Raw genomic sequence first — 12122 nt, 5'->3', positions numbered from 1 at the left:
TCATTTGAGATTTTCTTTTTTACAGAATTGTGCTTTTTTTTTTTTTGGCTTGGATATTTATGTTCATTTTAATTTAAAATAAAACTAAAAATGATTCTTAATCTCCGTGTGTCTCTGAGACAGAACTGATCTCCTCCACTAGGTGGCGTCATACACACACATTTGTCTTGAGCTCCTTCTGAGGACCGTCCACTGACCTTATTATTGCAGCACCCTGCACCTAAACCTCATCATAAACTCAGGAATGAAAAAATAAACTTTGTTTTGGTGAACACTGCTACCTTCCTTGTGGGAACCATCCAAACGTCCCCACGACGTCAAAACTGTCTGATTTTTCTTATTTATCCTTGTGGGACATTTGGTCTTCAGTATTATATAAACACACACACACACACACTATCTGAAGGAAAAGCAGTGTAATGATGAGCATATTTATATTATGAAATAATTATTCATGGTGATTCTTAATCAATAAATTAAAAACCTCACTGGTTTAATATAGTAAATATTTCCTGTTTTTATCTGTATGGTATTTTTACTAAAACAGACAGCATGTTTTAACTAAAAAACAAACATGAAATTAAAAAATGAACTAAATCCTGATCTTTAATTTGAACATTTATTTAAAAAGCCACATGACAGTTTCAGAATAATTTTATATATTTATTGAATATTTAATATTTTTTAAACACTACATGCAGCACATCTTTAGTCTTTAACTGCTGAATAAAATATTTAATAATGAGGTGAATTTAAAGCTGAAACGTTTCGCCGGAACTCCAGGAGAACGTCACCGAGCCGAGAGCATCATCACGAACTCTGGAAGAGAGAAACAGAAGAGCACTGATTATTAACATGAATTATTAATCTTATAACGAACATTAACACCCTGTACAGTTGAGCACTGAGGAAGCAGAGGTCAGGAGGTGTTGATTAATTTTCCGTAACAGCAGGTTTATGTTAATGAGCTCGTTCTAATGTTAGAGCAGAGCAGCAGTATTATTTTAATCTGTTAACGAATCATTAAAGGATCTAAAATGTACCGCAGGATAAAATCACGAGCAGCTCAGGGATGTTTATAGCTAACAGTTTAGCAGAATGTAAAATCATTTTAGACTCTAACACGTTTTAAATATCTGTAGAGATTAGCGTTTAACGTGGAATGTTAATTATCATTCAGTCATCGGGGTAAATGACCTCACGCTAAATGATCTGTGCTGTTTATTCTTCAAGCCTCGTGTCTGAGAGTCCGTAAGAGACGGAGGAAGTGAGACCCTGAAAACATCAGCCTTCTGCTGTAGATTTACAGCCACTCGGCTCCTTCAATTAACAGATTTACTTCTCTCTGTTCCTCTCGGGGTTCATTACGGCCATGTGACCAGGCTATACGCGTGTGTAATGTTAGACATACGCACATATGTAATGTTAGCTATATATGTAAGTAATGCTAGCAATATACGTAATGCGTAATGTTAGCTATACACGTGCGTAATGTTAACTACATATGTAAGTAATGTTAGCCATACACATGCGTAATGTTAGCTATATATGTATATAATGTTAGCTACATATGTATGTAATGTTATACAGTATGGCTAACATTACGCACATATGTAGCTAACATTACATACATATATGACTATGTATGTAATGTTAGCTACCTATGTACGTAATGTTAGCTCTATACATGTGTAATGTTAGCTGTACATATGCATAATGTTAGCTACATATGCATGTAATGTTAGTTATACACATACGTAATGTTAGCCTTATATGTACATAATGTTGGCTACATACGTATATAATGTTAGCTATACACGCGCGTAATGTTAGCTATATACTGTACGGGTGCAATGTTAACTACATATGTATGTAATGCTAGCCATACACGTGCGTAATGTTAGCTATACACGTGCGTAATGTTAGCTGTATATGTACGTAATGCTAGCCATACACATGCGTAATGTTAGCCAAGTGTAACACACACTGATCGATTCTATTCCACATTAATGAACTCAAAACATTCTCCATTTTTCCCTGACAAAGTGAGAGCACCACGTCAGTGCATCTTTCAAACATCGAGACAAGAGAAACTTCACGAATGTGAGATGTGGTGAAGGGGCGGGGCTTCCAAGGTGTCAGTTAATAATAGAAGGCTTTGAAGCAACTGTCACTCATTCCAGATTCATTTGTCGACTGGCTTTCGTTTTTATTGGATGTTCAACTAGTTCAGAAAATTCAGTGACTGTATTCATGCTCATGTTGCCTCAGATTAATACGATTATGTTTTGTTCGTCTAAAGAAACGATGTGCACATTTTAATTAGTCGTGATCCAGAGCAGAGACGTATGAACTCCAGCTCACGGCATAATCCGCTTCTTCAAACTGTGACCATTGTTTGTTTGGACAAAGAAATTTTGAATTAATTTGACGACTTGCAATAACAGTTACACAGTTACGTGACCTTTGTTTAGTAACTGTGTGATATTTGCTGTAATTATAAAATGCTCCTCCTCAACTGGTTTGGTCCTATAGACTCATCGTCTTGGTAACAAGTCTGACAACGGCTCAGATAAATCCACTCTCATGTCAATCCATAATCCACTGATTTATCTCAAAATGACCTGAACACCTCATGGATGATTTCTAATCACAGTTTCTTACCATCAAAGTCCACAGTTCCGTCTCCATTAAGGTCGATGTCAGACAGAATCTCCTCCAGCTCTCCCTTCTTCAGTTTTTCACCCAGCAGTGTCTTCATCGACTCTTTCAGCTCCTCGAAGCTGATCCTTCCATCTCCATTACAGTCAAACTGAGAGAGAGAGGGAGAGGAATGAATATCGTACCACATACAGTCAGTCGTGCGTTTAGATCAAGCTCTTGTTTTTTTCCTGCCTCATTAGAGCAGGAGTGTGGTCTGATCTTAGTCAGATTGATCTTCAGTATCGGTATCCTGCTCAGGGTTGAGGTGGATCCCGAGTCTGTCCCAAGAAGACTGGGATCTGGACAGGGATGCACTCTGGATGGGACGCCAATCCATTGCAACACTTCAATTCTGGTCCAAACCCATTTCAGGATTCAGACTGAACAAAATAACAGAAGTATCCATTTCATTTTCATCTCATCTCATTATCTGTAGCCGCTTTATCCTGTTCTACAGGGTCGCAGGCGAGCTGGATCCTATCCCAGCTGACTACGGGTGAAAGGCGGGGTTCACCCTGGACAAGTCGCCAGGTCATCACAGGGCTGACACATAGACACAGACAACCATTCACACTCACATTCACACCTACGCTCAATTTAGAGTCACCAGTTAACCTAACCTGCATGTCTTTGGACTGTGGGGGAAACCGGAGCACCCGGAGGAAACCCACGCGGACACGGGGAGAACATGCAAACTCCACACAGAAAGGCCCTCGCCGGCCCCGGGGCTCGAACCCAGGACCTTCTTGCTGTGAGGCGACAGCGCTAACCACTACACCACCGTGCCGCCCCCATTTCATTTTGTTTCTGAATAAAGAACAAGATTAAGAAATAGATTATAAAGTGAGGATGTACCATAGGCTCCTCCCATCAGTCAGAAGAAACTCAATTTTCTGTGGCAGAGCTGATTCAAATACTGAATCAACTCTTCTGACTCACACACACTGATTGGGTCGGATGTGACCTGTACATCAAAAACGGTTTAAACTGTGTCACTGGACACCACCAACAGAGAGCCAATTCCAGTGATGAGAAAACTGGCCTTATGTTCCTGTTAACCACTGACCCAAGCTAAAGGTTACACCTGTGGTTTTTCAGCTCAAGGTCATCACCAACAGGAACTAATGGTACTCTGGGACGTGACAATCAGATGGAATCACGTTGCAGGAAACAGTCCAGTAGTAAAAGTAGTTTGATGATGGAAGAAATTGTCCAGATCTAAATTTGCACAGTTGGCAGGCGAGCCAGCCAGGAGTGAACCAGTCACTGTGGATATGGGCTCCTCTCATGTCGCGCTCCATCGCGGTCGTATCGTAAGCTCTAAGCTGGAGTTTGAGACTTCACTGGTACTTCATTAGGTGCCGTGTTACTCACCTGTTTGAAAGCACAGTGCAGCTCTCGCATTCCCACCATGTGAGCCGTCTCCATCAGCATCCTCGGACCCATGAGCTCACAGAAATCATCAAAATCTACATGACCGCCCCCTACACACACACACACACACACACACACACACACACAAAATCTGATATTTAAAGTCTATAAGCTCCTCCTTCTGTCATCTTGAGAAATACTCTGCATGTGTAAATGTATCTGATTTCAGTTACAGATAAAGCTTTAAGGTAGGGTTAGGGTTCGTCAGCCACATGATGCAATCAGTTTATTATTCATGATATCACTGTGTGTGCGTCCTAAATGTAACACACTGAAGTACTGTCATGTTTTAATCACAGAAAGAAAGAGTTCATCATGTTGATCATCTCACTGATGACAAGACACAGAAACATTGGTGTCTGAAACACACACACACACACACACACACACACACACACACACACACACACACATTTCATCTTGATCTGCTGGATGATCTCGATCAGCTCCATCTCTGTGGGCATGTACCCCATCGTCCTCATGCAGTCTGCCACGTCTTTATAATGCAGATATCCGTCCTGATCATAATCAAACTCCTTAAAGGCAAGCTGCAGTTCTATACACACACACACACACACACACACATTAGCGAATTTGGTCAAACTAAAATTCTTTTAAAGATCAAATATCTTTAGATTGTATGTAAGAAACTGTGTGTGTGTGTGTGTGTGTGTGTGTGTGTGTGTGTGTGTGTGTGTGTTACAGTAAAATACTAAATGATGGGGTGGTGTGATGGTGCAGAGTTCCTGTTACCACCCTGAAGTTGATTATTTTCCTTTAACAGCATGTCATGACTGACATTATAGCAGCTATAAACAGTCATTTCCCTAACCAGACTCTCTTTTCTCTCTTGAAGTTAATTAAAAAGGAAGAAAAAAATTGCAGCTTGTTATGTTCATGAGAAACGGTAAAGAAGTGTAAACTCCTCTGTCCTTAAAGCCCCAGCTTCCCCTCTGACTGTTACACAGCACTCACACTGGAGACTCCTTCCAGAAACGTTACACACACACACACACACACACACACACACACACACACACACACATTTCTCTTTACATTAAGAAAACTTTTAAATCAATTTATCATCAGTAGAGCGTCCGCTGGACACGCCCCTGTGAATGATACGTTACTATAGAAACCGTAACATATCAGAATGAGCACATTAATATAAAGCTGCACTACTGTCAGAGCTGCTGTTAGGGAGAATTAATCAACACCCGATGACCAATCAGAGTCCAGAATTGAGCAGTGCTGTGCTGTACATACCATCCAACTCCTCCGGCATCAGCTTTCTGTCCTGTCACAGGGAGAGAGAGAGAGAGAGAGAGAATATCATGACTCAAACAGAAACTAAATATGGAAATCCTTAGAGCCCCAGGAAATGTGGGCCATAAATATTCACTATTTACCACTATTCACTATCACTCACACACACACACACACACACACACACACACACACACACACACACACACACACATTTCACAGCAGCTCAGCACATTTATTTTGCCTTTTGTTTTCATTTAGAAACGCTAAGAAGTTCCAGAGCCAATAAATACAGTGAAAAAGACACGTGGACTCTACAACAGAGAGAAAGTAAAAAAAAAAAAAAATCAGAGACACAAAACAGATGAGACAGAAGAACCACACACACACACACACACACACACACACACACACACAGTTTAATTGGATAACACCACATCATGCTTCGCTGTGCGTGATGTCAGTATAAACATATGCAGTGACTAACATGATGAAATAGCAACACTTTCTACAGTAAACACACACACACACACACACACACACACACACACCATCTCTATTGAGGTTTTTCACCTGACGTCACAGGGTCACGTGACGCCCCGGTGTCCGCCATTTTGAAGGTCAAGCTAGCTAATGTCAACAACATAGTAGCTAGTATGTTACTGTAGCAATGTTTACGTTCAGTCATTTGGATGACTGTTAAAACCTTTCAGTCTCAAGTTTTTCCTTTACTGTATTTACTAGTTTACTGTAATTATGATCCGGCAGCTATTTACACCGGATCCAGTGTAAATAGCTGCCGGAGCGCGCTCCAGCTTGCTCCCCCTCAGATTAAGCAGCACGCTCCGGCTTGCTCCCGGAGTGCTCCGGCCGAGGTTCCGGAGCGCGCCGCTTAATCTGAGGGGGAGCAAGCTGGAGCGCGCTCCGGCAGCTATTTACACTGGATCCGGTGTAAATAGCTGCCGGATCATAATTACAGTAAACTAGTAAATACAGTAAAGGAAAAACTTGAGACTGAAAGGTTTTAACAGTCATCCAAATGACTGAATGTAAACATTGCTACAGTAACATACCAGCTACTATGTTGTTGACATTAGCTAGTGCTAACAGCTAGCTGCTAGTACACTGCTACAACACAGACACCGACCCTAATAATACAGTTCTTGGTCATTGCCTGGTAACGGCAAATTTATAACGGGCCATGTCTCAACAGACTAAGAAGTTATTTCAATGACATTTAATAACATTTTGTTTATCCTGAGGACCGAAAGTAAATGAAAATGTGAACAAACCTTAGCTGTAATCAGATGGCGACCACCGGCTCCAGGGACGACCCGCTGATGTAGGCATGTTACCCAGCCTGACACAAAATATTTGTAGGCATCCAAACTCTTATACGCTTTCAGATCAATACCTGTGTATGGCGATGGGTTTTTAACGACATAGGTATACAGATCCTGTGGGCCGAAGTCAGGTAAAGACGAGGGCTTCGTGTACTTCCGTACGTCAGTGAACAATCCTGGTGGAAGCAGGTAAACGTCGTTCTCTAAGCCCGCTAACCTCAATTTTTGCAAATACCTCTCCCTCTGCTCGCCCTGTAAATGCCCTACGTCGCTGGATAGTGAAGGTGTTTTCTGCATCTCGCTCCTTTTTCTTTTATGTTTTTCGTTTGTCGCCTTCCTCGCATTCAAACTGATTCGAGCCGTGACGTCCAAAATGGCAGCCTAACGATGCATCACATGACTTGGTCACGTGGGTGAAAAACCTCAATACAGCCACATAGCACTTCCCTTGAATCACCTCTTCCCCTCTCCACCCTCTGTAGCTCCTCCCCTTTTTGGGTCAAGGAAAGCTCTTTGTGTTGCTTCTCAGCGTGGTGGATTATGGGTAAGCGTGTCTCAGAGGCATCCTGATGGACTCCCTCCTAAATCCTCCCCGTGCAGTGTGTGTACCTTCAGTCCTGTGTAGGTGAATCCTGATTGGTTGAGGTGGGGAGGTGTGTTAGTTTGCATCCCCTGAAGCCTTGTAAGCCTTTTCCAGCAGGTTTTAATATGAATTTCACAGTTGTACTGCTGATGTTGATTCTTTACTCTGATTATGAACATTCTAATAAAGGAATAAACTGTCACCTCATCACATTTTATCACAGAGGGAAGGTGAAATAAATTAAAGGGCTTCGTTTTCTTCTTCTCCTCCACTCATTGTCTTATAATTTTTAGAATTTTTTTAGAAAACTTTATTCGTCACATGCACACTTCCAGCACAGTGAGATTCATCCTCTGCATTTAACCCATCTGAAGCAGTGAACACACACACACACACACACACACACACACACCCAGAGCAGTGGGCAGCCACACCAGAGCGCCCGGGGAGCAGTCAGGGGTTCGGTACCTCGCTCAAGGGCACCTCAGCCCAAGGCCACCCCATGTTAACCTAACTGCATGTCTTTGGACTGTGGGGGAAACCGGAGCACCCGGAGGAAACCCACGCGGACACGGGGAGAACATGCAAACTCCACACAGAAAGGCCCTCGCCGGCCACGGGGCTCGAACCCGGACCTTCTTGCTGTGAGGCGACAGCGCTGACCACTACACCACTGTGCCGCCCCCACTGAACAAATGCAAATATTGTTTTATCACTTTTCCATGATATTAGTTTTAAAACATTGTGTACACATCCCCACATCTGGGCAAAAAATGTAAAGGCAAATTAGAAAAAGAGTAAAATTTGGCAGCCATGGCCTGAAGGTTAGAGATGCAGCCTTGGGCCCAAAGGGTTGCTGGTTCAATTCCCACGACCAGCAGGAAAAATGTGAGGGGAGATTAGTAAATGAACAGCACTTTCCCCTCCCTCTGTATCACAGCTGAAGTGCCCTCGAGCAAGGCCCCTAATCCCCAACTGCTCCCTGGGTGCTGTAGTATAGCTGTAGCTCATCAGCGTTCAAATCATATATGCTCGGGGTGGTTTGGGGTGCCGATACTTTGATCCGAACAACAGATGGATTACAGTTAGAAATTGTACACCTACAAAATGACTTGTGTGACTGCCTACACACACACACACAAAATCAAATCAAATTTTAAAGCTACAAAAAACTTTTAATCCTAATAAGAAATATGTGATTTTTTTTATAAACACACACACACACACACACACACACACACACACACACACACACACACACACCATGTCATTATTTTGTGTTTCACACTTGCACACTAGAGATGTAAAGAGACAGACAGTGATTCATCATCACAAGTTATTAATATGCTTGTAATCATCTTATCTTTCAGCCTCGGGGCGAGGAAGCGGAGTGTTTGGATGTCTCACACACACACACACACACACACACACACACACACACACACACACACACACACACACACCTCATCTATTCACTTTTCTGACTGCAGTCACAGTAATGTCTAGTTGTCAGGTAAAGCTGAGGACGGTGCCTTTTATCCACAGTATTCCTGCTTCCCTCGGACCGTTAGCTCGATGTCCAGCTACGTGCTGTTTTCCAGTCAGCAGTGGCGAAGTTAGCGGTTATGGTAAAGATATAAATCGTTTGGCATTAAGGAAAATATATAATGTAGGAGCACAATCATTTCAGAAGGTCAGGCTGGATAATGCGATCATCTCCCTGCCTTCGCTTACTGAGTGATGAAGAATGTTCTGCACCTGCAGCCTTTTCTTTACACTGAACGCTCCAGAAACATCACTTTAACCCTCGAGAAGACTCATTGCCTTCTCGTCAGCGGCATCTTATCTCTGTTCTAAATTCAGAATTTTCACTATTGGATGTCAAAACTTATATAAAGTGATGCTGTCACATCTTATGTGCAATACTGCATATACGTTTAGAAAATAATAATTCAACTGATATTAAATAGTTACACAAAAGAAAGACTGCATTTTCTAAAGCACGATATCGCAATAAAATCTCGTTCACATGACATGAGGTATGTATATAAGCATATAAGGTTTTCTATGAAAACAGGAAGCTATAAATAATGTCTATCTGCCGCAGTTCTGGAGTTTTCTCTCAGTTTGACAGAAGTGTTAAGAGAATAAATATAAAAGCTTTATTTTACATATAAAAGTTGATTGTCAGAGTTGTGGAATATCAGGTGAAAGAGATTAATTATTTCTTCTTTAGCTAACGCGCTAACAGCTGTTTTGTTTGAGGATCTCTGACAGGATATAACTGGAGAAAGGAAACAGCGAGCTACATGGCTAACATTAGCGCATTAGCTAAAATACAACAGTGTTGTTGAAGGAGAGAATCAATCAATCAATCAACCCTTCCCTCTCTCTCTGTGGTAATCCTCCAGCACGCGCTTACTGACGAATGACATGCGCGTGCGCGAATATTTTTTTCCCGCCAAATTCCCCCCCACAGCTCTGACAGGACTGTAATGGCGACTCCTTTATTTATAATATTTCAGAGCTCGTTAGCTTTGATATTAAATGAATCACATCTCCATCCCTTCTTTCACTCATAACTTGTACAGTCAAGCCAGAAAGTCTGCACACCCCGTTCACCTTCTCCACGTTTTATTACGTTACAGACTTATTCTACAATAGATTGAGTTCATTTTTTGCCTCAAACGTCTCCACACAATCACCAATAATTACAAAGTGAAAACAGGCTTTTAGAAAATATGCAATTTTATTTTACCGACAAAAATAGGTTATTTAGGGGTTACATATCTGTACACACCCTTTGCCTAATACTTGGTTGATGCACTTTTGGCAGCAATTACAGCTTCAAGGCGTCTTGGGAAAGAAGCTACAAGCTTGGCACACTTGTTTCTGGACATTTTTGCCCATTCCTCTTGGCATATCCTTGCAAGCTCCATCAGGTTGGATGGGGAGCATCGGTACACAGCCATTTTCAGCTCCTTCCACAGATGTTCAGTTGGATTCAGGTCTGGGCTCTGGCTGGGCCCCTCAAGGACATTCAGACTTTCTCCGAAGCCACTCCTTTGTTCTCTTGGCTGTGTGCTTCAGGTCGTTGTCATGTTGGAAGGTAAAACTTCGCCCCAGTCTGAGGTCCAGAGCACTCTGGAGCAGGTTTTATTTAAGGATCTCGGTGTACTTAGCTGCATTCATCTTTCCCTCTATCAGGACTAGTCGCCCCGTTCCCGCTGCTGAAAAACATCCCCACATCATGATGCTGCCACCGCCATACTTCACTGTAGAGATGATATTAGCCAGGTGATGAGCGGTGCCTGGTTTCCTCCAGAAGTAACGCTTGGTATTCAGGCCAAAAAGTTCAATTTTGGTTTCATCAGACCAGAGAATCTTGTTTATCATGGTTTGAGTGTCCTCTAGGTGCCTTTTGGCAAACTCCAAGCGGCCTGTCATATGTCTTTTACTAAGGAGTGGCTTCCGTCTGGCCACTCTACCATAAAGGCCTGATTTGTGGAGTGCTGCCTGGATGGTTGATCTTCTGAAAGGTTCTCCCATCTCCACAAGGATACGCTGGAGCTCTGTCAGAGTGACCCTCGGGTTCCTGCTCACCTCCCTGGCCAAGGCCCGTCTTCCCTGATTGCTCGGTTTGGCCAGGCGGCCAGGTCTAGGAAGATTCTTGGTGGTTCCAAACTTTTTCCATTTATGAATGATGGTGGCCACTGTGCTCTTTGGGACCTGTAAAGCTGCAGAAATTTTTCTGTCCCCTTCTCCAGGCCTTGACACCATCCTGTTTCTGAGGTCTGCAGATAATTCCTTTGACCCCATGGCTTGGAGTTTGCTCTGACATGCACTGTCAACTGTGGGACCTTATATTATAGGCAGGTGTTGCCAATCCCCAATCATGTCCAATCAACTGAATTTACCACAGGTGGACTCCAATTAAGTTGTAGAAACATCTCAAGCAGTATCAGTGGAAACAAAATGCACCTCAGCGCACTTTTGGGTGTCATATCAAAGGGTGTGCACGCTTGTGTACATATGATATTTTACATTTTGATTTTTAATAAATTTGCACAAATGTCTAAAAACCTGCTTTCACTTTGTCATTATGGGCTATTCGTGTAGAATTTTGTGACAAAAAATGAACTCAATCTATTGTAGAATAAGTCTGTAATGTAATAAAACATGGAGAAGGTGAAAGGGGTGTGCAGACTTTCCAGCTTGACTGTATAAACGTTCTGTAAACATCTCTGTAGTGACCTGCCGTACCTGTCCGAACAGCGTGTTCAGGAAGGACGTGTACACTGTTGCAGAGTTCTGGCTGATTTTTCTTTTCTGGTTCCCAGCTTTAGGTTCTTTAGTGCTGCTTTTCAAAGCCGAGCGTATCGGAGGATCTGATGGAGCAGAGGAACTGGAGGAAGAACTGAGGAGAAAGAAAAATGTTTGCACTCACTTCACGACTTTAAAGGTGCAACTCAGCACTTAAGCTTTCATCGTCACCTCAGCACGGTTCTGAAATCACTTACTTTTGACTTGAAGATGATTTATTCTTCTGAGACATGCTGAAGAAAGAAAATGCAGATTTTATTCCATGTGAGATGTGATAATGGTTGCACAGTTCACTTAACACTGTGGCATAATCAATGGCTGTAAAAGACTTTTCTACACAGTAATGATACACGATGTAGATTAGGGTTTTATATAAAGTTCACAATACAATAAGGCTAGTTCACTAGCTAAAGAATAGCTAAAGGAGTTGTGTCTAAACGTTACAGTGGTGTATTAAGCCGTTGGAGGTA

At 42.3% G+C, this 12122-nt stretch overlaps 1 protein-coding gene across 2 annotated transcripts; it reads right to left on the bottom strand.

The window, feature by feature from the left end:
* Positions 1-746: 746 nt before the first annotated feature.
* Positions 747-11884, bottom strand: cabp4 (calcium binding protein 4). 2 transcript variants are annotated; one of them, XM_060930977.1, is made up of 7 exons: positions 11850-11884; positions 11593-11746; positions 5404-5434; positions 4550-4693; positions 4078-4187; positions 2665-2812; positions 747-819 (listed from the first exon to the last, which is right to left on the bottom strand). In XM_060930977.1, the coding sequence occupies exons 1-7, from the start codon at positions 11882-11884 to the stop codon at positions 791-793; spliced, it is 651 nt and encodes a 216-aa protein (XP_060786960.1). In that variant the 3' UTR covers positions 747-790. The 2 variants fall into 2 exon arrangements, with proteins under 2 accessions (XP_060786960.1, XP_060786958.1); XM_060930975.1 differs by lacking the exons at positions 11593-11746; positions 11850-11884 and adding an exon at positions 6696-7046.
* Positions 11885-12122: the final 238 nt, after the last annotated feature.

This window comes from Neoarius graeffei, chromosome 10, assembly GCF_027579695.1.
Source record: "Neoarius graeffei isolate fNeoGra1 chromosome 10, fNeoGra1.pri, whole genome shotgun sequence".
Taxonomy (NCBI): domain Eukaryota; kingdom Metazoa; phylum Chordata; class Actinopteri; order Siluriformes; family Ariidae; genus Neoarius; species Neoarius graeffei.
This window is presented reverse-complemented; position numbering and strand designations above follow the sequence as displayed.

Bases quoted from the DNA above. Each gene is read 5' to 3' on its own strand.
- cabp4 (XM_060930975.1), bottom strand. From the start codon at position 7,043: ATGCAGAAAACACCTTCACTATCCAGCGACGTAGGGCATTTACAGGGC. The intron at 5,435-6,695 runs GTTTGTTCACAT...TCCCTGTGACAG, and splicing joins GCCATCTGATTACAGCTAAG to GACAGAAAGCTGATGCCGGA. The intron at 4,694-5,403 runs GTATGTACAGCA...GTGTGTGTATAG, and splicing joins GATGCCGGAGGAGTTGGATG to AACTGCAGCTTGCCTTTAAG.